This window comes from Labrus mixtus, chromosome 5, assembly GCF_963584025.1.
Source record: "Labrus mixtus chromosome 5, fLabMix1.1, whole genome shotgun sequence".
Classification (NCBI taxonomy): Eukaryota; Metazoa; Chordata; class Actinopteri; order Labriformes; family Labridae; genus Labrus; species Labrus mixtus.
The window spans coordinates 15,519,149-15,538,370 of NC_083616.1; the positions used below are offsets into that span (position 1 = coordinate 15,519,149).

General features: G+C 39.4%; 1 protein-coding gene across 3 annotated transcripts; it reads right to left on the reverse strand.

The window, feature by feature from the left end:
• Positions 1–33: 33 nt before the first annotated feature.
• Positions 34–17,663, reverse strand: LOC132974212 (apoptosis-inducing factor 3). 3 transcript variants are annotated; one of them, XM_061038092.1, is made up of 22 exons: positions 17,447–17,663; positions 15,352–15,430; positions 13,013–13,222; positions 8,621–8,834; positions 6,961–7,070; positions 6,763–6,872; positions 6,615–6,659; positions 6,426–6,522; positions 6,172–6,284; positions 5,766–5,852; positions 5,557–5,648; positions 5,327–5,457; positions 4,416–4,531; positions 4,153–4,224; positions 3,384–3,447; positions 3,181–3,257; positions 2,990–3,107; positions 2,802–2,900; positions 2,500–2,575; positions 2,217–2,321; positions 1,367–1,387; positions 34–1,237 (listed from the first exon to the last, which is right to left on the reverse strand). In XM_061038092.1, exons 3-22 carry the CDS (start codon positions 13,041–13,043, stop codon positions 1,198–1,200), a joined length of 1,818 nt encoding a protein of 605 aa, XP_060894075.1. In that variant the 5' UTR covers positions 13,044–13,222; positions 15,352–15,430; positions 17,447–17,663; the 3' UTR covers positions 34–1,197. The 3 variants fall into 3 exon arrangements, with proteins under 3 accessions (XP_060894075.1, XP_060894076.1, XP_060894077.1); XM_061038093.1 differs by lacking the exon at positions 15,352–15,430; XM_061038094.1 differs by lacking the exon at positions 1,367–1,387 and having other exon boundaries at positions 17,447–17,662.
• Positions 17,664–19,222: the final 1,559 nt, after the last annotated feature.

Below are 19,222 nucleotides of genomic sequence, written 5' to 3' on the forward strand. Positions count from 1 at the left end.
GTCTGTGGAGAATAAAATACGTAAAAACGTTAGTAGCCGTGTTTGAAGACTTTTATTCCAAAGTTTAGTTTAAAAAAAAAAAAATGCCGCCCCCAGGCTTCTCTTTTTTAAAAGACTTTGTCAAGCATTTTGGGATCATCAGCAGCATTTCAGGATGTAATCAATCATCAGCTCTACAGCCATTACAAGCAGTTGTGAACAAATATGAATGTGTCGGGGAGCAAAGATTCAAGCAAAAAACTCATTTCTAGTTGGAAAAAAAACCCAAACCATAAAGCTCAGTTCCCTGAGTTAGTAACAAAGAATATTCCAGCTATGCCAAATGTCCTGAAGCTCCTATAAGAATCATCTAAATCATTAAAGGGGTTACCTGTTAGGAAGAAAAAAAAACATGAATCTATTGAGCAAGCACTAGTATGTGATCAAAACACAATTATACTTCAATTTGTGCCATCTACAAGAAAGGCAGCCATTACAAAGAGGTAAGGTTGTAATCCTAGAAACTCTCATTTACTGTATAACAAATTAAAGCTTAGTGTGTGTGTGTGTGTGTGTGTGTGTGTGTGTGTGTTAGTAGGCCAATCAAAGCTGCATTCAGGGTTCTGCTTCAAGTCATTATGCAGTTTGTTGTTAGCAGGTTTCAGATTTGTGTGCTGATGCATTTCTAGAATCAAAACTCTCTTTTCAAGGGGCTTATTTGATTAAACTCATTGTCAATTATTGCATGCAGATTCAAGGCCTGTATGTGAGCATTTAACCAAACCTGTTATAGAAGCTTAGAAAAGTGTATTCTCTTATTCTTGTTACAGTGCATTCAGGATTACAGCTATATACAATGTTATTTGTTATTTGTATAAAAGGAAATTGCCATGCCCATTCTTGGCTTCTTATTAACAAAGTGTACAGGTAGATACATCTTGAATCCAGTATTGCTTGTATTTAAATGTCATAAAAGACCTGCCAACACAGTGATGCAGTGTATTCAGACCGTGTATGGCTCTATCTGTCACCTTAAAGTGTCTCTAAAGAACAAAGCAGGTTTCAGTGTTGTCCTCGGGGAAGTGTGTCTCCAGAAGTCCTGTTCTCCAGTGACAGTGTGAGTGTGTGTGTGTGTGTGTCCAGACCTGTGATAGCTGCTTAGTGTCCATATCTAAGTGGACTTTAGGTCTGTCCTTGTGACCTTCAGAGGTAAAGTCATTAAGACCCTTTGTCAATCAACCAGGAAATGTCTCCAGTCCTGCAAACCCAAAGAGCAGCAGTGAGACACACACACACACACATCTACACGTTCATTACAGTGACAACATTCTGCAAACATGGAATATGAGTGAAAGGAACAATAGAGAAAGGTCATATTTGTACGTACTTGCCAAGCCGTGCTAACATCCTGGAAATTTTAAGTTTGCATTTTTAAAAAACGAAAGACACAAGAGACATGAGCGATACTGAGAAATCAGAGCAAAACAGACAGAAATGTGTACGCTATAAACTAACACAAGTAGAGCAACATGACAACAGCATGTTGATTCTGATTTTATATATAGATCATTCAGTTTGGTTCCAATAACACATTTTAAAGATAAAGAAAAAGAGATGAACATTTGTTAAAAATTCCAAGAAAGGACTTTATTTGTTATTTCATCTTCACTATAAAAACAAGTGGATAACTTCTTATCAGACTAGAATCAGTTTTGAAAAAAATATGATGCAGTCATAAGCAGTATGTTAACATACTTTCTCTTTATTAAACATTATTTAATTTAGCATGTAAATATGTTATCTAATATCAGTTATTGTGATCAAAGCCATGTAACTGTGCTATCCTTATTTATGATCCATTACCTGTTTGAACACCTGTTGTGTGTGCTTCAAGAGGCTCAAACTATTTGTAATATCTGCTTACATTACAGTGTCTTATAAACAATGTATTATGTCTTTTGAATGGAATTATTGGGAAATGATTAAACATATGAAACGATGTTTCACAGTATAAAATATAAAAAAATATCAACTGATATTGAGTTCATGAAAAATTCTGATGTGAAGTTTCTCAATAAGCCTTGTGTAATACTTTCCATGTGATTAAAGTCACAAGCTTCATGACTCGATGTGTTCTCCGTCAAAGTCTCAGTGTCATTTGTCATGTTTTTCTTCACATTAGAACCTGAGAAAACCTAAAGCTATTGTAACCGTGACCAGATTTAGATCATACTTACTCCACATCTCGTTTCTTAATCGTCTTTCCCGATCCTAAGACCTCTGCTACTCGGGATACAATGGGATCATAGTTCATGCTGGCCACAGCAACCACCTCCTCACTCCTATGGATGGACCAGAAGGAGAACATTGAAAAACTAGAATGAACTTGACAACAAATCTCTGTTTAAAACCAAAACATATATTGAGGAAAAAACCCAACAGACATCAACTTTGCATTTTCTTGATTTTTAATTAAGATTGTAGAGAAAATAAACTGAGGATCAATACAAAAAAACATACCTGGTATAAAACGCCACAAATCTCAGTTCATCCAGATCTCCTTGAATAATGACATCATCAAATCCCTCACCATAACCTTTGCAAAAAGATTTTTTAAAAATGCAGAATTGTCATGAAAAAAATCCACATCTGTCTCAATCTCAAGACTTATTGGTCTTTATTTCTAGTTTTACAGCTAGGTGGCAGTGTTGTTTAGACTACCTCTGATGTCTCTCTACAGTTGCATGTTTCTCTTATTTGAAATGTCATGTGCAACTAAAAATGTCTTTTACATCATAGACATGTGGGAGGCCTGTTCATACCTGCATAGCGTATGGTCTTCCCAAACATGGCGGACCAGAAGTAAGGCACAGTTTTGATCTCGGCGGCTCTGCCCATCATGCTGAGAGCTGCCACTCTTCCTGTCAGTAACAATTAAACATTAACATTAACACAGTAAAGTAAAAACAGCCTAAGATATGCATTCAGGACCGAGCTGTAACACACTCACCGTGTACATGGGCCATCTGCCAGTGAGGGATGTTCACCTTCTTGTTGTTCCGTGGCGGAAAAGGAAAAATCACCACATCTCCTCCAGCAAACACCCCTTCAGCATTTGTCTGCATCATCTGGTGACATTTTGACACGACTTAATAAGAAACAGTGGACGTAATACTTTCACTCAGGCTTCAGGATGTTTACCTTGTTGACAGTGATGAAGCCCCTGGAGTCCATGTGGATGCCGCTCTGCTTCACGAAGCCTGTTGCTGGAACACTTCCTGCAGGAGAGGAGACATGAGAGAAAGTGTAACATTTCAAAGGACAGCTACGGGGAGTTGGATCATTTGCTTTGATATCATGTCATTACAGATACACACACAAGAATTCATCGAAATCCACATCACCTGCACAAATGACACAAACATCTGCCCGCAGGACTTTTCCACTCTTCAACGCCACCTCTTTCAGCTGAGACACAGGAAAAAGTCACCATTCAAACAAGTTACTGGATAACCATGATTATTCATTTACTGCTGTGACATTTCATTTGGTATCATCTACAAATTAATGCAAAATGGATATTACTCTTAGAGTAATATTTAAGTATGAGCTCTTTGTGTCATTACACATGAGAGAGTTCAGTGACTGGGTTTGTGTTGGACAATGGAGGTCACAAAATCAAACTTAGTAAATCACACCTTATTTTAGGACATGTAAACATTTCAGCTTCCACTATTATGTGAGTGTCGAAACACTTTTCTTTATCTAAACTCTGAGTATGAAGTAAATGACCCATATGTGCCTCAAAAATCTAAGGCATAAAAAATGTGCATCTGTTAGTCACATTATAGTGGTGCAGTAATGAAACACACATTTAATAATACAGTCACACTTTTAAGTAGCAATTAATTTAAAAAGACACGCCTGTATGGTAAAATATGTTCACAAAGTTGTGTAAAACTATGTGATCTCACTGGGTTTGGAATTAATAATGATCAATGATCACTTTGCGTACTTTTGTAAAACAATTTTTCAGGAACACTGAAGATGACAAAATCTTAAAAAAAGTTCCTATCTTTTTGATCGACAGCTGTACTCATCTTTATCATGAAAACAAGGGACTGTAGTGATTCTGAGCATCATGTCATGCTGTTTCTCTCACTTTCTGAATACCTGTCCATGATGACCAATCATCTCTGACACTTCGTTCAGCATGTAGAACTTCACCCTGTTTGCCTCAAACAGCTGCAGAGACAAAATCACACACCACACACCCAAACCCAGTAAGCATGAGAAAACATCTGCATGGTTGTGCCTGCAAATATCTATTTTGTGGTAACTGTGGTATTGGCCTGGAAAAAAATGGCAGCTTTCTAGAAGTTGTGCTTTATGGTCATTGTGCATGTATGTGTGTGTGTGTATATGTGTGTCTCTACCTTCATTATTGATTTCCCTAATTTCTCCCCGAGGGCTTTTTTGAAGGGGACAGTCTCCATGCCGATGACAGAGACTGAGTGGGCTTTGTCAGTTAGAGCTGCAACCACCTCCATGCCTTCAAACACAACAAAGAAACAGCATAGTTTATATATAATCAAGCCAGTACACAATGATACAGCAGGACAGAAATAAAGACTCAACCAGGATAAATGAAAGCTCACTGAATGGTTTGATTGGATTGGAAATGGTGCATTATCAGTTGTGACATTCACAGAAACCAGGTCTGTATTTAAACAACTTAGAGCAACGAATTACCTCTAAGTGATGGAATAAAGTTAAAAGCTTTTATCTTCCTCTTTGCACCTTTAGATTAGGACCAATTGTTAAAAAATAACTAATAAAAGTACCTTTTCAACAAACAGCATCTCTTTCAGCCATCACCGACTCTCTTGACTCATTCCATACACACTATATCAAGTTAAAAACTGGTATTCATGTCATATTACTAGCTAGATGTTTATTTTTATATTTATTTCTTAATTTTACCACCTTATCTCATAACAGGTCACTTTAACTTGACTTTTACTGCACAACATGTCTGAATGTCCTGTATCGTTTTTTGTTTGGCAGTGAATGGGTGTATGGTTTACTTTACTTAATAGTTAATAGTTGTACATACATTGTATTTTTTAATGTATTCCCATCTATTCTTATTTTGTTTGCACTCATATGCATACTCTTTTTACCGCTGCAACACTTGAATTTCCCCACTTAGATGATTCGATTTAAGAATCTTTAGAACAGATACAAAGGTAAACTGAAGCAGCTCCAATTCTTAAAATATTATGTCATTTTTTTCACATGTTTTATCACTCACAAATGTGAAAATGGTGTCACACATTTCTCATACCAACAAAGGATGTTCCAATAATCACAGCGTTCTTGTTGTTGGCCAGCTGCGCTATGCTGTTTGCATCCTCGGGCGTCCTGAGGTGGAACACATTCCTGACGTCCTTGCCTTTGTAGGTTATTGCTTTTGGTCTTTTATGGGAGGACATTGAAGCAATAAAAAAACAAATCAATAAAATGATTTAGAATGTGACGTGTTTGATTTCCATGAGCACTAAAGGTTGCCCTTACTTGCTTCCCGTAGCAATAAAAAGTTTCCTGTACTCCATTCTCAAGCCATCTTCAAAGGTCACGGATCGAGTTTTCACATCTATTGCAACTGCCTGAAGCAAACATCAATCAGTGTTACAATCTGGATTTTCAGAAATATCCCATTCATAAGTAGATCTATCATTATCTGTTATGTAATCACATCAGAATCTGAAGGCAGGACATCTCACCTCTTTCTCTGTGAGCAGCTCTATGTCATGGTCCTGTAAGAAGCTCATGGAGCGCAGTCTCAGTTGCTCTGCTGTGCTCTCTAAGGACTGAGCATAAGAAAGTTAGAGCTTAATCTATCAATAAAAACAGAATCTAAAAAAAACAACAACCCTAAAATCTCTAGATGTCGAAGCAATCTTTCCAAACCATCCCCTATAATGTGGTCAATGTCAAATCTTACACTCAGTAATGATTGTTTACTTTCTCTTTCTTCAAATCTTTGTTGCAGAGAGGTGCAGCTGTTTCCCAAAGAGCTCCTGTTCTAGCAGCACTGACCGAAGCAGCACCTCTGCAGTCTGTTTATGTAACTTTTTTGGCAAAGACGGTTCTTTCTTAGATTTATGTGGTCTGGGTCTGTGTACAAACCTTACTCAGTTTAGGCCTGTCATATGGAGGATGTCTGTCCATCGTGCACATGACGATGCGATCTGTGAAGCCCTCTTGCCTCAGTGTCTCTGCACACACCAGACCTGCTGGACCTGCAGGAACAGTCACCATAACAGAGGAATAATAATAGTGAAAGTAAAGAAATATACTGCTAGAGAGTCAAAAACAACTGGATCCGTGTAATTCAAAGCATGTCAAATAAAGAAAATGACAGTGACATGACACTTACTGACCTGAGCCAATGATGAGAACATGGCTGAAACCTGTGTTGGAGTTAATGACTGCTGAGCATCTGGCCATGGGCTTTGACCTTTTCTGCAACTGAAGAGCCTGTAAACATTTGTTTATTAAATAAAATCTCAGATCAATCCGATGCTCTGTTTATTCTCCTGCATAAATTCCCCGAATTATTTTCTTTTTACCTGCTTGTTTGCGCGAATGATCACCTTGTCCTTTTCAACTCTGACCTGGAGCAAACAGACATGAGCGATGTGTACACTTTTTGATGGTGCTTAGAGACATGATAAGGCAGGGAATGTGTTAAGAGACAGCACCAGCAGGGAAGGTCACCTGGAAGGTAGGCAGGCTGTCCAGTCCAGGGAAGTCCTCTATGTCTCCTGTTGCAATGTTAAAGCATGCACCATGCCAGGGACAGCGCACGTGGCCTTTTGACAACACACCTGGATGGACGGAAAATGAAAGTTCATGATTTTATATATACATGTAATTACAAAGTTAAAATAGTAATTGAAAACATACATTACTGACCTTTGACAAGAGGTGCTCCGTAGTGTGGACACTTGTGGCCCATGGCTGCAAACTCTCCATGTTCTTTGATCAACAAAGCTTTGCCACTTCCCAAGTCAACCTCACGCATCCTGTCCAAACAAAAAACAATAAAGACTTTTGTAGGCATTCCTTGCTATTTCTTTATTAAATCATATTAGACAATACTGACTGACATGAAAAAAAAAAACATAACTGGAAGAAAAACATTTGAAAAAACAATTGAAAACAAAAGTACAAAAGGCCTACAAACACAAAGTTATCTTCTGTAGTCTATTGTAGATGCTGAATCTATCTGTCGAAGCTACATGCTGATAGCAACAATGAGCCACATAAACTCAAGGAACAGTTTAAAGAAAAACACTATAATAATAACATACATCCAGAGGGCCATCCTCATGGTTCATCAAATCATGGCTAAAAAAGTTAGCTATCCTACATTTAGACAAGAGCTTAAGTTGGCATTTGAACACTTCCTTGCCAATTCTATTTACTTACTAGCTTGATAGAGCCAAAATATTATCAACAAGCTTTGACACATTCTTAAAAACCACTAAGGAACACGCACTGGACCTACACGAATATTAGTTAGCTAGAGAGTGTTTGAATGCTAATAGTAGCTGTTGTCAAATGCTAGCTAATGGATTATCAACTATGGTACATTGTTCCTATGAATACGTGTCCCCCAAGAATTTTCTCCATCCATCTGCTTTATTTTCTGACCATTTTGGAAGCAGTGAAATTATAATGATTTGTTAGTTTCCCAACTTTAAAGGCTTATGACTTGCAACCACAGACTGTGCAACCTGTTACTATGGAAACAATATTTCACTTCCAACCTTGAGCGTGACTGACGTCACATGCAAATGGTGGAGTAAATATGATGAATAGAGCCCTCCTTTTCTAAAGAAATATTTAGGGGGGTTTATTAGAGATGTGGCAGTGGACAGAGTGAGAAATCGATAAGAGAGAGAGAGAGTGGGGAATGGCGTGGTAAAGAAGCCACAGGTTGGATTCGAACCCTGGCCATCCACTATCGAGGACTTTAGCCTCTGTACATGGGGTCCCTCCTAACATTAAACATTACAGCAAGGCTTACCTTTGATGGATTCTTCCTTTCTCAAATCAAAAGTCAAGCAATATAAAAGTCTTGCTTAATCCAATAGGCCTACTGTTTAAGTGACTGTTGGATGTAATTACAACACAGTGCCAACAGGGGGCTCCAGTGTATGTTTGTCCGCAGAAGTTGAAGTTCTAATGGAGACGAGGCTGTTAACTCACAGGTGAGCTAAGTTATAGCGTGAAGAAGTTGTTACCTGCATTAAGTCAGGAAACTGTAAATGAAAAGTCTGCATCTTATTAATGATGTCTGCAGATATCACACATACCGTCAGGGTATTTTCTGCTACAGTATCATACGTTTACATAGAAATCAATTGCATTTTTTACATTTGTTAGCACAAGTTTGCTAAAGCTAGCAAGGCCTATATGCTGTTGGCTCATGAACTTGAGCTACTCTCGGTTTAGGCTGTTCGATTATAAAAGTATTTCGTTTTTTACCATCTCAAATGTTCGGCTTGTTTCACTGTATGTTTATTTTTGCTCGTCCAACGTGTTTTCAGAGTAGTAAAAGTTGTCTTACTGTCCGTTTTCCAGATCTTTAACGTGACAGACGGAGACCTCCACATAGTCTCGTGGTTTGTGGTAGAGGGGGAGCGCGGTGGAGTCCTCATCAGAGCCGTGTCCCAGGGCCCCGTTAGGTCTGCAGTCAGCGAAGGGACTCGCTTTGCCATTAGGCGAGAGTCCATCCACCTCTTTTTCTTTTTCCAGGAGTGAGAGTTCCACTTTAACTTCAACTGCACAACACAGACACGTTTTCCTTAGAAAAGTCTGAAATGAAGTCTGACATCTTACAACTGAAAGCCGGTAGCAGGTGGGAAAATGTGTTGGGTCTTTTCTTTCCCTTTTGTTAAGTGTAGCGTATTGCATAATCACAGGTATCATTCAGGTGTTCAGCGTTTCATGTGAAAACATAGTTTTCTAAACAGCAGGAAATCATGCAAGTCAATCCCCAAACGTTCCCATGCAGAGTACAGCCAAGCAGGCCGTACAACTTGTGATACTCATACCAGTTTTACCAGAGATATGTGGAATGAAATATCCACACACAGCTCAACATGTTGTTACTTTTCAGAAATTACTCACCCTTTCCCCTCCATGCCAAGAAGAACATTTCAGTATAACTCAAATCTGTTTTCAAGTTGTTGCTGCTTTCCTCTTGAAAACAGAACAGAGTGGAGTGTTTCTTTCTGTATTTAGTGAGACACTTAGTTTCTAATGTGATGCGTCATTGTTTGGTATATATTTCTGAACATTAAGAAATGGTTGTGTAACTCCTTTATTTCACTGCAGCAGGCTTTATCTGTTCGGCTGGAAAAATGTGCTGATCATCCGGTTCTTACACAGTAATCTGGCTGGAATTTTCTCCTGCTGAGCAAGCCTTAATTAAAATCAATGGAAAATCATAATAGTGAGTGCAATTGCAGTAGAAATGTAAGAGAAAGCTTTGCACAGCTGAAGAGATGCTTCCACTAAATCATTTGATCCATACTTAAAGTTATCTGCTGTTCCTAAAAGGCTTTTATTTGCGCTTTAGATTGTTTTAATCTTACCATTACATTTTTTTCAAGTTAGTTTTTGTCCATTCCTTTATTGGATAGGACAGCTAAAGAGGGACAAAAAATGTTGGGAGGAGAGAGTGAGGGATGACATAGGGCAAAGGTCCGAGGTCAGATCTGAACTCACGGCTGCTGCAACGAGGACTATATCCTCTGTACATGAGGCACGCGACCTAACCGCTAGGCTATCCCGGACGTAATCTTACCATAACATTTGTTGAGTTGTAAGTGAGCGCAGGGTGTTCAGATCCATCTGTGTTATTTTACAGTATTTCTAACCGTCCTGTATTTTCACATTTTGATGCAATAAAGTGGGCAGGGTTTTATTTCAACAAGCTCTCCTTATTTTAGATCCTTTCGCGTTTCTCTTTGTATAACTTGTTTAACATATATAACATCTAACTTTACTATACAGTGTTTCCCCTAGGTTTACTGCTTTGGGGGGGATGGGGGGTGCGGGCAGACAGATGCCGACACAAACACTTTAAGGAATCTTGGTGTTCATGCGTTACTTTTAATGACAGCTGTCCTGTTCTATCGGAAAGTTATCCTTAAATTACTTCTTTCCCTGATTTCCGACTCTATCCACTACCCTTTCTCTATGATAAAGGCACAAAAAGCCCAAAAATAAATCTAAAAAATTATTAACTTGACCTTCAAGGGGGGCGGGGGGTGCCATTGGGGGAGCGGGCCGCCCCCCTAATATAATGGTAGAGGAAACACTGCTATATTTTCATTGGGTGTAAAACTTTTTTTAAAATAAAGGATTATTTTGATAACCATTGAGCAATCTATTATTTAGATGAAAACTTGAGCCAGAACATGATTTAATCTCCAGAGTACTTTGATGTAGAGGGGGATGAATGAACACATTGCTTGGTATTGCCCTAATGTGGCAAATGTCCCTTAAATTCCCCCCCAAAAATGCAAACACCAGTAGAATGTGTCATCTTGCTGATGGCCACAACTTCACAGCAAAATTTAACATGTCTATAGCTTGTTACAAAAAATACTCTTGGTCTCTTTAGTTAATATCCTAAATATCTTAAAATATTTCAGCAGTTAGGTGTGTAGTTGTTTTGAGTGACATGCAATAAAAAACCACAATGTTTTTCAAACATTGGGTAATGCATATAGCAAATAAATAGGTGTATATCTTTAGGAGCCACAGTGTTGCTAGTTTTTGTGCATCATATCCAGTGGGTTCTTACAACTCAGCACCTGAATAAGTGAAGTGCGTGTGTTTGCTCACTTTTTCTGTTTTGAGTGACAGACAAGTGTCTGCCTTTTAAGATGATTAAATGCAAATATATGACAAATAATATAGATGTCTGATCAGTTTATTGTAACCAAATACACATAAAGAAAGATGTGCTCCAACTCTCTTGGTTTTGGAATCAATTGTTAATATTGTAACACTAACCAGCATGTTTTGCTGTCTGCACTCACTATACCTGGTTTGTCAGATTGTTTGGGGTTTATATAAATATTATACTCACTGTGTGAGAGAAGGCTTTTTTGGGGGGGCATTTCCTTGCTGAGATGTGTTAGCGGTGATATAACAGGTTCTTCCGAGTATCCTGGCTACTCTTAATAGAAATGTGGTGAAGTGAGTGCTACGATCCACAAGCTCTCTTGGCTTTGTCGTGTAATACATAAACAAGTCCAACCAGGTACCACCACAAAAAGAGACCCAATCCCCTTGGAAACTGTCACTGGCTAGCTTATTAGCCAGCTAGTCAAATAGCCTTTAGCATAGGCTGAAAATGGGCAGATCTTTGATAACTAAGCATTTCCTTACAGCGCACTCCTCTCTTAATCCACCCTCTGGTATCTCTATGGTCGACATCTGACTTCTGCCTACATAAAAACAAGATGGTGTCAACCATTATGCAGGACCTAAGGCTTCAAAACCTTACTTCAAAGACCTAATGTTGGTTACTTCCAGTTTTTCTATACAGCCTGAAGTTTTACACTTATTAAGAAGCTTCATTTTCCCTAATTGTCAAACATTACTTGATATGTTTAACTAATGACTGTTTTCTTGCAAGCAATAGCAGAGCCTGGTGGAACATGTACAATTAATTTTTCTTTTTTTTTACAGGGGCATTGCCACTGAAACCTAGAAGATAATCGTTTAAATTCATGAGCTTTCAGTATTTAGTTTTTAGTTTGATCAGCATTGTTTTACATAGTTCAGGAATAGACAGAGGTCAAGACTGTGACTCACACACTAAATATAATTTTTAGCCCGACAGTAAACAACCAACTCTTCTTCCTTATTTCACCTGCACATGATGCATTGAATCGATGACTGTAAGCTTGTGTTTCTAAATAAACCTGAAAGGCATGTTGTGTTCAGTCTGTCATTGTCACTTGTAAAACTGCAATGGAGCACTGAAAATGGATACAGATACATAGTGTCATATTTTTACATTCGTGTCTCTGTAAGTAATCCTCTTGACCAAAGATGCCACAGTAATCATTGAAATTCCTCCCACACATAACACAAAACCTGCACACAGAGCAGGCTGGTCGTGATGTATAACAGGATTTGGAGGCTGTAGCTTTGAAAGGATTCAAGCTGAACAAGATGTCCTGTAAATATATGTTGGGAAAAAGTGTTTATTTTCTACTTTCTACAAAAACAACAATTTCCCCATAGAAACAGTGAATTATTTATAGTATTTCAATAGGAATCATTCTTTTCTTTTATACTACCTATACCCAAAATACACTCCCTATACCTCATGTTTACTGTCACTACATAGACTTCCATGTTATGAAACGTTTTAGTTCCAATGTTAAACCACTGAATAGATATTTTCATTTGTTGACTTTTAATTTATTAATGGAAACAAGTAGAGTAGAGCAAGATTAACTAAAGTGAGTCAACATTCATTTTCACTGTATTTCATGTAAATAAATTATTTTAACCACACTCCTGCTGGAAATATTTAAAGCACAATATGCATCTACAGTGGACTAAATAACGATATTTTGTCCAATTTAGTACAATTTGAAATAAAATGAAGCAGCCACCTCTAATCAGCCATAATACCAACAGAAAGAAGAGTCTGTAGAGAGATATTGGAAAGAGGACAGGGATTGCAGAAGCCTGTTTGGGCCTTAGCTCAACACTGCCAATTTAGGCTGTATTTACCTCCCCCATCCTATCCCCTATTTTCATAGAGGGAAGATAAATGTTTGAAAGAGGACAGGGAAGGCAGAGCCAGTTTAAGAGCAGAGATATTTATATGGCAGTAAATTTATAAGAATATAAGATGTTGTGTTAATTTGGGTATAATGTTTTCCTTGAAACCGAGCCCCACCAGAATGAGATAGGAGTTGGTTACCTGGTTTGGTTTTAGAAAAGCATCCTCCCATGGTGGGCCTGGGATCAATACACACCCAGGTCGAGGGAGGAAGGGGGGAGAGGGAGGAGAGGAGCGGTCAGATCCTCGGGCTGGGCTGTTTGGTCGGGAGGTAACGATAACACAGAACTGTGCGTATGAGAACCTGCTGGTCCAGCCTGGCCATCGCACACATCAGCTCTTCCACATAAACTGAACGAAACAGAGAGAATGACATCAGCAAAACACAGAAACAAGCACACCAGACAAATGTGTGTGTCAGTGGTGTAAATGAGTGTGATTGTGGTTGTATGTAAATAAGAGAGTTTTTCTTTCATACCACGGCTTGTTTGCTGTTGTTCAGGAGATATTTGTTAAAGTTACACTTTTCACTTACAAATTTCTCTGTCAAAGTGACAAAACATTTGGCCCTCATTTGTGTCCGTACTTTTATAATGCTCCTACTAATCAATCACTGTCATTGACTGTTTGTTACATAAAAACTGGTCTGATGTTGCTCTGAAGTAAATAAAAGAGTCAGGATATAACTGCCAGGGAAATCAAGCCTATTTAGTTTCTGTGTGTGTGTGTGTGTGTGTGTGTGTGTGTCTGTGTGTGTGTGTGTGTGTGTGTGTGTGTGTGTGTGTGTGTCTGTGTGTGTGTGTGTGTGTGTGTGTGTGTGTGTGTGTGTTTGTGTCTATATAACAAGTGAGTTGTTGTAAAAAATGAAGCTGTTGTGTTAATTAGGAACATTTCCACGCACATAATTACCTTTGTTCATGCATATTGCATGGGAAGGTGTTAAATATTAACAGCACTCAGACACATTAACTTTCACGTCACACTGCACTTTAAACGGAAACAGGGGCCCCTCCAGTTTCAAAATCCTGCTTGTTTTATTGTTGCCACGTTGTCCTCACATTTCTGCCCGCTCTGGTATTTCAGCCCACATACTGTTAGTAAGTTTCTCACAGAGAAGTGACCGCAATGAATCTGACCAGATGAGGGGATGGCAGGTGTATCAGTCAACATCCATCAAGGACCAAATTATCCTTTGGAGGTGCGAGTAAAAGGACTGTTTGGTATTCTGAGCACATCCTAATGTGCTTGAACTTTAGAAAAAAAAAGGTGCAGTGTTGAATGAAGCACTGCTTAGAAAAAGTTCCTGAGGACAAATGAGAAATGGAAAGATCTCCTCTGACCACAACTCTGCAGCTGAGATTCAGTTTGTAAACTAGGAAGGGATTTTCTTTGCAGCTTTTAAACCTTATATATACAGTTAGTCATATTTGTTCCTCAACTTTAGTATATGTTTGAGATACTTGTTCCTTACTTGAAACGTATTGGGCCTTTACACTTCTTTTCAATGAAAGAAAATATATAGCCCAAATAATATTTGAACAGTAGCTGAGACTTTTGTGTCACGATTAGTGACAAATGATTCAACATTTCATTGAAAGTCAGAATAGTGCAAAAAAACAACAACAACAACACAGACTTGGCAGCATTCATGTTTTGGGGCTCTATTCTCTCAATGATCATCCTAGGACCCCTAAAACTTAAGTTAGGATCTTTTGAGGGGGCCAGACACACTGGGAACCACTGCACTAAACTCCCTGACTGTGTACAGAAGAAAAAGTTGCTGGGCCAACCTGGACAGTGAAGTGTTGATGTAAAGTTATCAGTCATATGAACCATAATCTGTAGAGACTGACCGTTTAGCTAATGATCCCTCTGTACTTTAAATGAAGTAGGATTTTGAATCCTCAGGTCTATCACTTGTAGCTGAGTATTGCTTTTTTTCTATAGATGTCCTAAAGTTTCTCTGCTGATTCTTTGAAAATGATTTCAGTGGAAGCAGCTATACAATCGATAAATAAATGAAAGTCAAAAACAAATGTTTTGGTCTAGTATCACATCAGATGTTCCAAACTGAATCTCTCCTACAGGTGGAAAACCCATATTTGTCCTTTGAATCTGCTTTATACATCTGTGCCAAATCATTTTCAAGTGCCAGCAGAGCCTTTGATGTTGTTTGTAGGACTCAATACAGACAACAACATGTCAAATCACTTCATGAACGGAGGCATGTTGCCCTTTTAATAATTTGTCATCTCTGAAATTTTGATGAACAACATATTGGATCGCAACGATCTGCCATCAAGGAGTTCTAGCCAGCTCAAGATATTTTGTGCAAAACTAAAGTAGGTTAAGCAGATTTGGTCCTCACAACATATGACGCAGATCCCGCTCACTCACTGTTGGGCCTGTCCCCAAGCAGTGCTAATAATCCTGCTGCAAACAAGCTGTCAGTTTCACTCACTTGCCTACAAATGTAATACCTGTTAATGGAATGTTGGAGGGGAGAATTAGTCAAATGCAGCTCCTGGTAGGGGGTGAGGAGGCCGATCTGTAAACTGCCTGTTAGTGAAAAAAAAAACAGGAATGTTCTGTGCTCGGACATTCACAAACATATTTTAAAACTGGGACTGAAAACATATTCTCCAACAGCAAACAGTCATTTATTGATGATGAATAGACTAAAAATGGCACTCAACACAAAGGGAAATCAGTCTGAGAAACTCTTTCTCGCTGTTAATTACAAACCCAATGCTCACTAATAAATATCATCAGCAGGGAGAGAGATGCTGTGAAGTCCATATATAGAAAAAACAATGGGCATTTATCAGCCCTCTGGTAATAACAGGCCACTTTCCAACTCTCCATGGCACTAGAGTCTTAGCAGCACCTGAATAAAGACGAGCTGCTGAGAGTCTAAAGGCTCATCCACCTCCTACAGTCCAAACTAGTGGTCTCTGTTATATTCAAACACTTGTTTGGGAGGTATGTTGGCCTGTAGTTAAAGATTAGGGCCCGCTGATCCTCAACTGATAATGGATAAGAGCTCAAAACAATCTAACCGGCACTCACCCTTCACTCCTTCACTCAAGTTCTCCTGGTTTGTGAAACAACCAGATAAGCTGAGGAATCATCCCCTCATTGCGTAAACCAACTGTTGAGCAAAAAACCTCTCTCACCGGGCTATTAGTGGTTTTATATTGTGTTTACCTTCAGCTTCAGAGGTCAATTGGGTGAAATTGTTCAGGGTCTTGATCTTTTTGAACCTTTTCTTTTTAAAAAAAAAAGGAGACATAGAGAAGTGTTTCAAGCCATGTTTGAAAGAATTCCCAAATTGCCAAGAAGCTTTTGATTAACTTCTATTTATTCCCTTACCTACGTGTCTTAAGTATAAAAGAATAAAGAGTGGATTACAGTTTACCACAATCCCCATTAAGAAGCTCTGTGAGGTGACACAATCAAACAATGTGAGCAGGCTCACTCACATCATTTCTGAAAAAGGTTTGCATGAATGTTGATATTGTTTGCTTCTTAAATAATGACAGTCATTGTTAACCCCCCTAGAGATAAGATCTGGATCCTAAAAAAAAGGTTCCACAAGGTCCGAAACACTTAAGTGTCAGATTGTGTTTATGAAAAGAGAACAAAGAAGGATGAAACTAAAGGTACAAAGGTATAAGCTGATAAAATGGTTTTTCAATTAAACTTTTTTTAAAGCTCTATTTTTGGGTTATTTATGCCTTAATTTTAGAGACAGGACAGTTGATAGAGTCAGAAATCAGGGAGAGAGTTTGTGGGGAATGACATGCGGGGAAAGGAGCCGCAGGTCGGATTTGAACCCGGGCTGCCCGCTTCTAGGGCAACAACCTCTGTTCATGGGGGGCATAACTATCCTCTAAGCCAACGGCGCCCCCAAAATTTAAGCTTTTAATGCATTTAAAAGACAAAAGCTTTAATCTTCAGAGTTATTAAACATAGAGGCCACATGGCTCTAGAAAACAAAGATTCCATTTTTATTCAGCATTGTTGATTACAGCAATTAAAGACTTTCAAGTAAAAAAAAAAAAATTCTATATCCTTTCTTTTAAGTGAACTCAAGCTACAGACTTCCATCGGGTCATTTTGCTGATGCTTCGAGCTATAACCTCTCCATGATGTCATGGAAAACTAGAACTGTTTGTGCTGCCGTATAACAATTCTGTTATGGAGCATTTCCTAAGCAGGCACACATTCACACACAAAAAAAAACACAAAAAGTTAAATGGATAAAGTGTGGTTCTTTTCACAGTTTTGTATAAATTATGTAGATCAGTCTGGTCTTTTTTATACAGTATTAAAAAAAAGTACTGTGGCTCTGTTGTGGTTTCAGTTCTATAGACTGCAGCACAGTTCATGGTTCTCCAGGGACCCACACAGCAACTTCCATACAAGAACTCTGTGTGCCCTTACAGAAACCAATGCAGATAAATCCACATGACAAAGTAAGTCTAAACACAGCAGCACATAAACCCATCACACTGAGAGCCAATAAAACAGAGCTACATTACCCTGCTTGTAGAAAGAAATGAACCATCTTACCAGTGTGCATGGAGCAGGTGCACTGAGATCCTGTCAAACTCCCCGGTGCTCAGCTTCCCCTGCGGAGCTCGGCAGCATATTAGCACATGAGTCTCCAAACAAATCCTGTCAACTGGAGTATTCCCAGTCTGTGTGTCCCTCTGAACCCTCCTTTGCTCTGCTCTTCTGCCCCTTGATGCAGCAGAGTCTCTATTGAATGTGTTTGAGAGAGTAAGTGTGTGTGTGTGTGTGTGTGTGTGTGTGTGTGTGTGTGTGTGTGTGTGTGTGCGCCCCTCACAGAGCCCCCCCTTCCCTTGCCCAGCAGCAGCAGCAGCAGCAGACTGAGCCAACCGGTCGTGGGAGTTGCTCTCTCTCTCCCCGGCCGAGTCTGCAAGCGCAGCACGGAGGACCTTGGCCAGTTTCTCAGCTGTATGCAGTATTGATGGAGTTGCTGAGGGGATGCTAACACAGCATGAATCTCACCGTTCTCTGCTCTCGTCCTCCCATCCACCTCTCTTCTCTCTCTTTCTCAAACACACACTCACACACTCTCCTCTTCTGCTCAGACTCTTTCAGCCTTGCCTTCAGATGCTTAAAGACCTGACTTGCTTGTTAAGCCTGCCCTCCCCGCTATACTGCCTGCCCCGACTGCCCACTTATCACACTGCCTGCTAGCTGTGCATGCATTGTGCTGCATGCCTGTGCTGCAGCAGGAGGATCAGCTTTTGTTCAAACTTATCAGTGTGGTATTTCTTGTACTAATACAATATATCGTACTCATACTGACCAGGAGGAGACAGTATGAGACATAAACATGTTTGAAACACTGAAAATGCTCTTACAGTATGTGTGTTTTAAACTTATTTCAGGTTGTAGCAGAGGTAGAAGGAGGAAAAGTGCAGTTGGTGCAGTAAGTCCTAGTTTCAGTCAGGGTGGGGCAGGATTAAAAAGGGATACTGAGCCTTAAGGAAATGAGCTCCAAACATATTTCCATTCTTTATGCTGCCCCCATGGGAGAAAACTGTGCCTCCCTTGTAAATAACTGCTGTAACAAGGTCATTCGCCTGATAATCTCAATCTCATGTTAATCCTAAGAAAGTGAATGACAGCGCTGACACAGAATGCTGCATTGGAAACCAGTACAGAATGTGACAAAATGGAAATGGAGCCTATCAGAGAAGAAGAATTCACTGCTGTACTGCCACACTTTCCACGCTGTGCTGGCATGTGCTCAAGCGTCACCATGTTTGTGTTGCTCTCTGCTTGTGTTCGAGCACATTTAAAAGCATGTTTGAGCCCCGAGCCGGGGGAGGGCGGTGTGCACATGTACGACAAGATGACTGATCAGGCTCTCCCAGCGAGAGGGGAGGGCCTTTACATCACTCAGTTTAATTTAATTACAAGGGGGCTCTCTTCTGCAGGGGCCAGACAGAGCTGCAGCGTCCAAAAATCCAGATTAAGAAGAAGCGAAAGGAGCCAATGAATCCTAAAATAAAATCATAGCCTACCAAAATATGAATGTAAGCTGCGACAAAGGTAGGTGTTTTGATCTTAACAGTGTCAGTTAAGCACATGAGCATGTTACACTTGTTCCTTACAGCTTGATTTGATGTACACTGATCCCAGTATTTTATTTTGTATCAATCCTTGATTTGTTGAGACGTACAAAATTAGCTCTAATCATCACAATGTACAGCAGTATACCAATTCCAGACAGTCTATTAAGGACTAAGGGGAGCAGCAGGTGCCAAGTCCCTCCCTGAAAAAGAAATTTAACACGGAAAAGCTGCAGCACTG

Bases quoted from the DNA above. Each gene is read 5' to 3' on its own strand.
- LOC132974212 (XM_061038093.1), bottom strand. From the start codon at position 13,043: ATGGGAGGATGCTTTTCTAAAACCAAACCAG. The intron at 6,873-6,960 runs GTCAGTAATGTA...CCGTCCATCCAG, and splicing joins CGGAGCACCTCTTGTCAAAG to GTGTGTTGTCAAAAGGCCAC. The intron at 2,322-2,499 runs GTATGTTTTTTT...GTCCATCCATAG, and splicing joins TTTGTGGCGTTTTATACCAG to GAGTGAGGAGGTGGTTGCTG.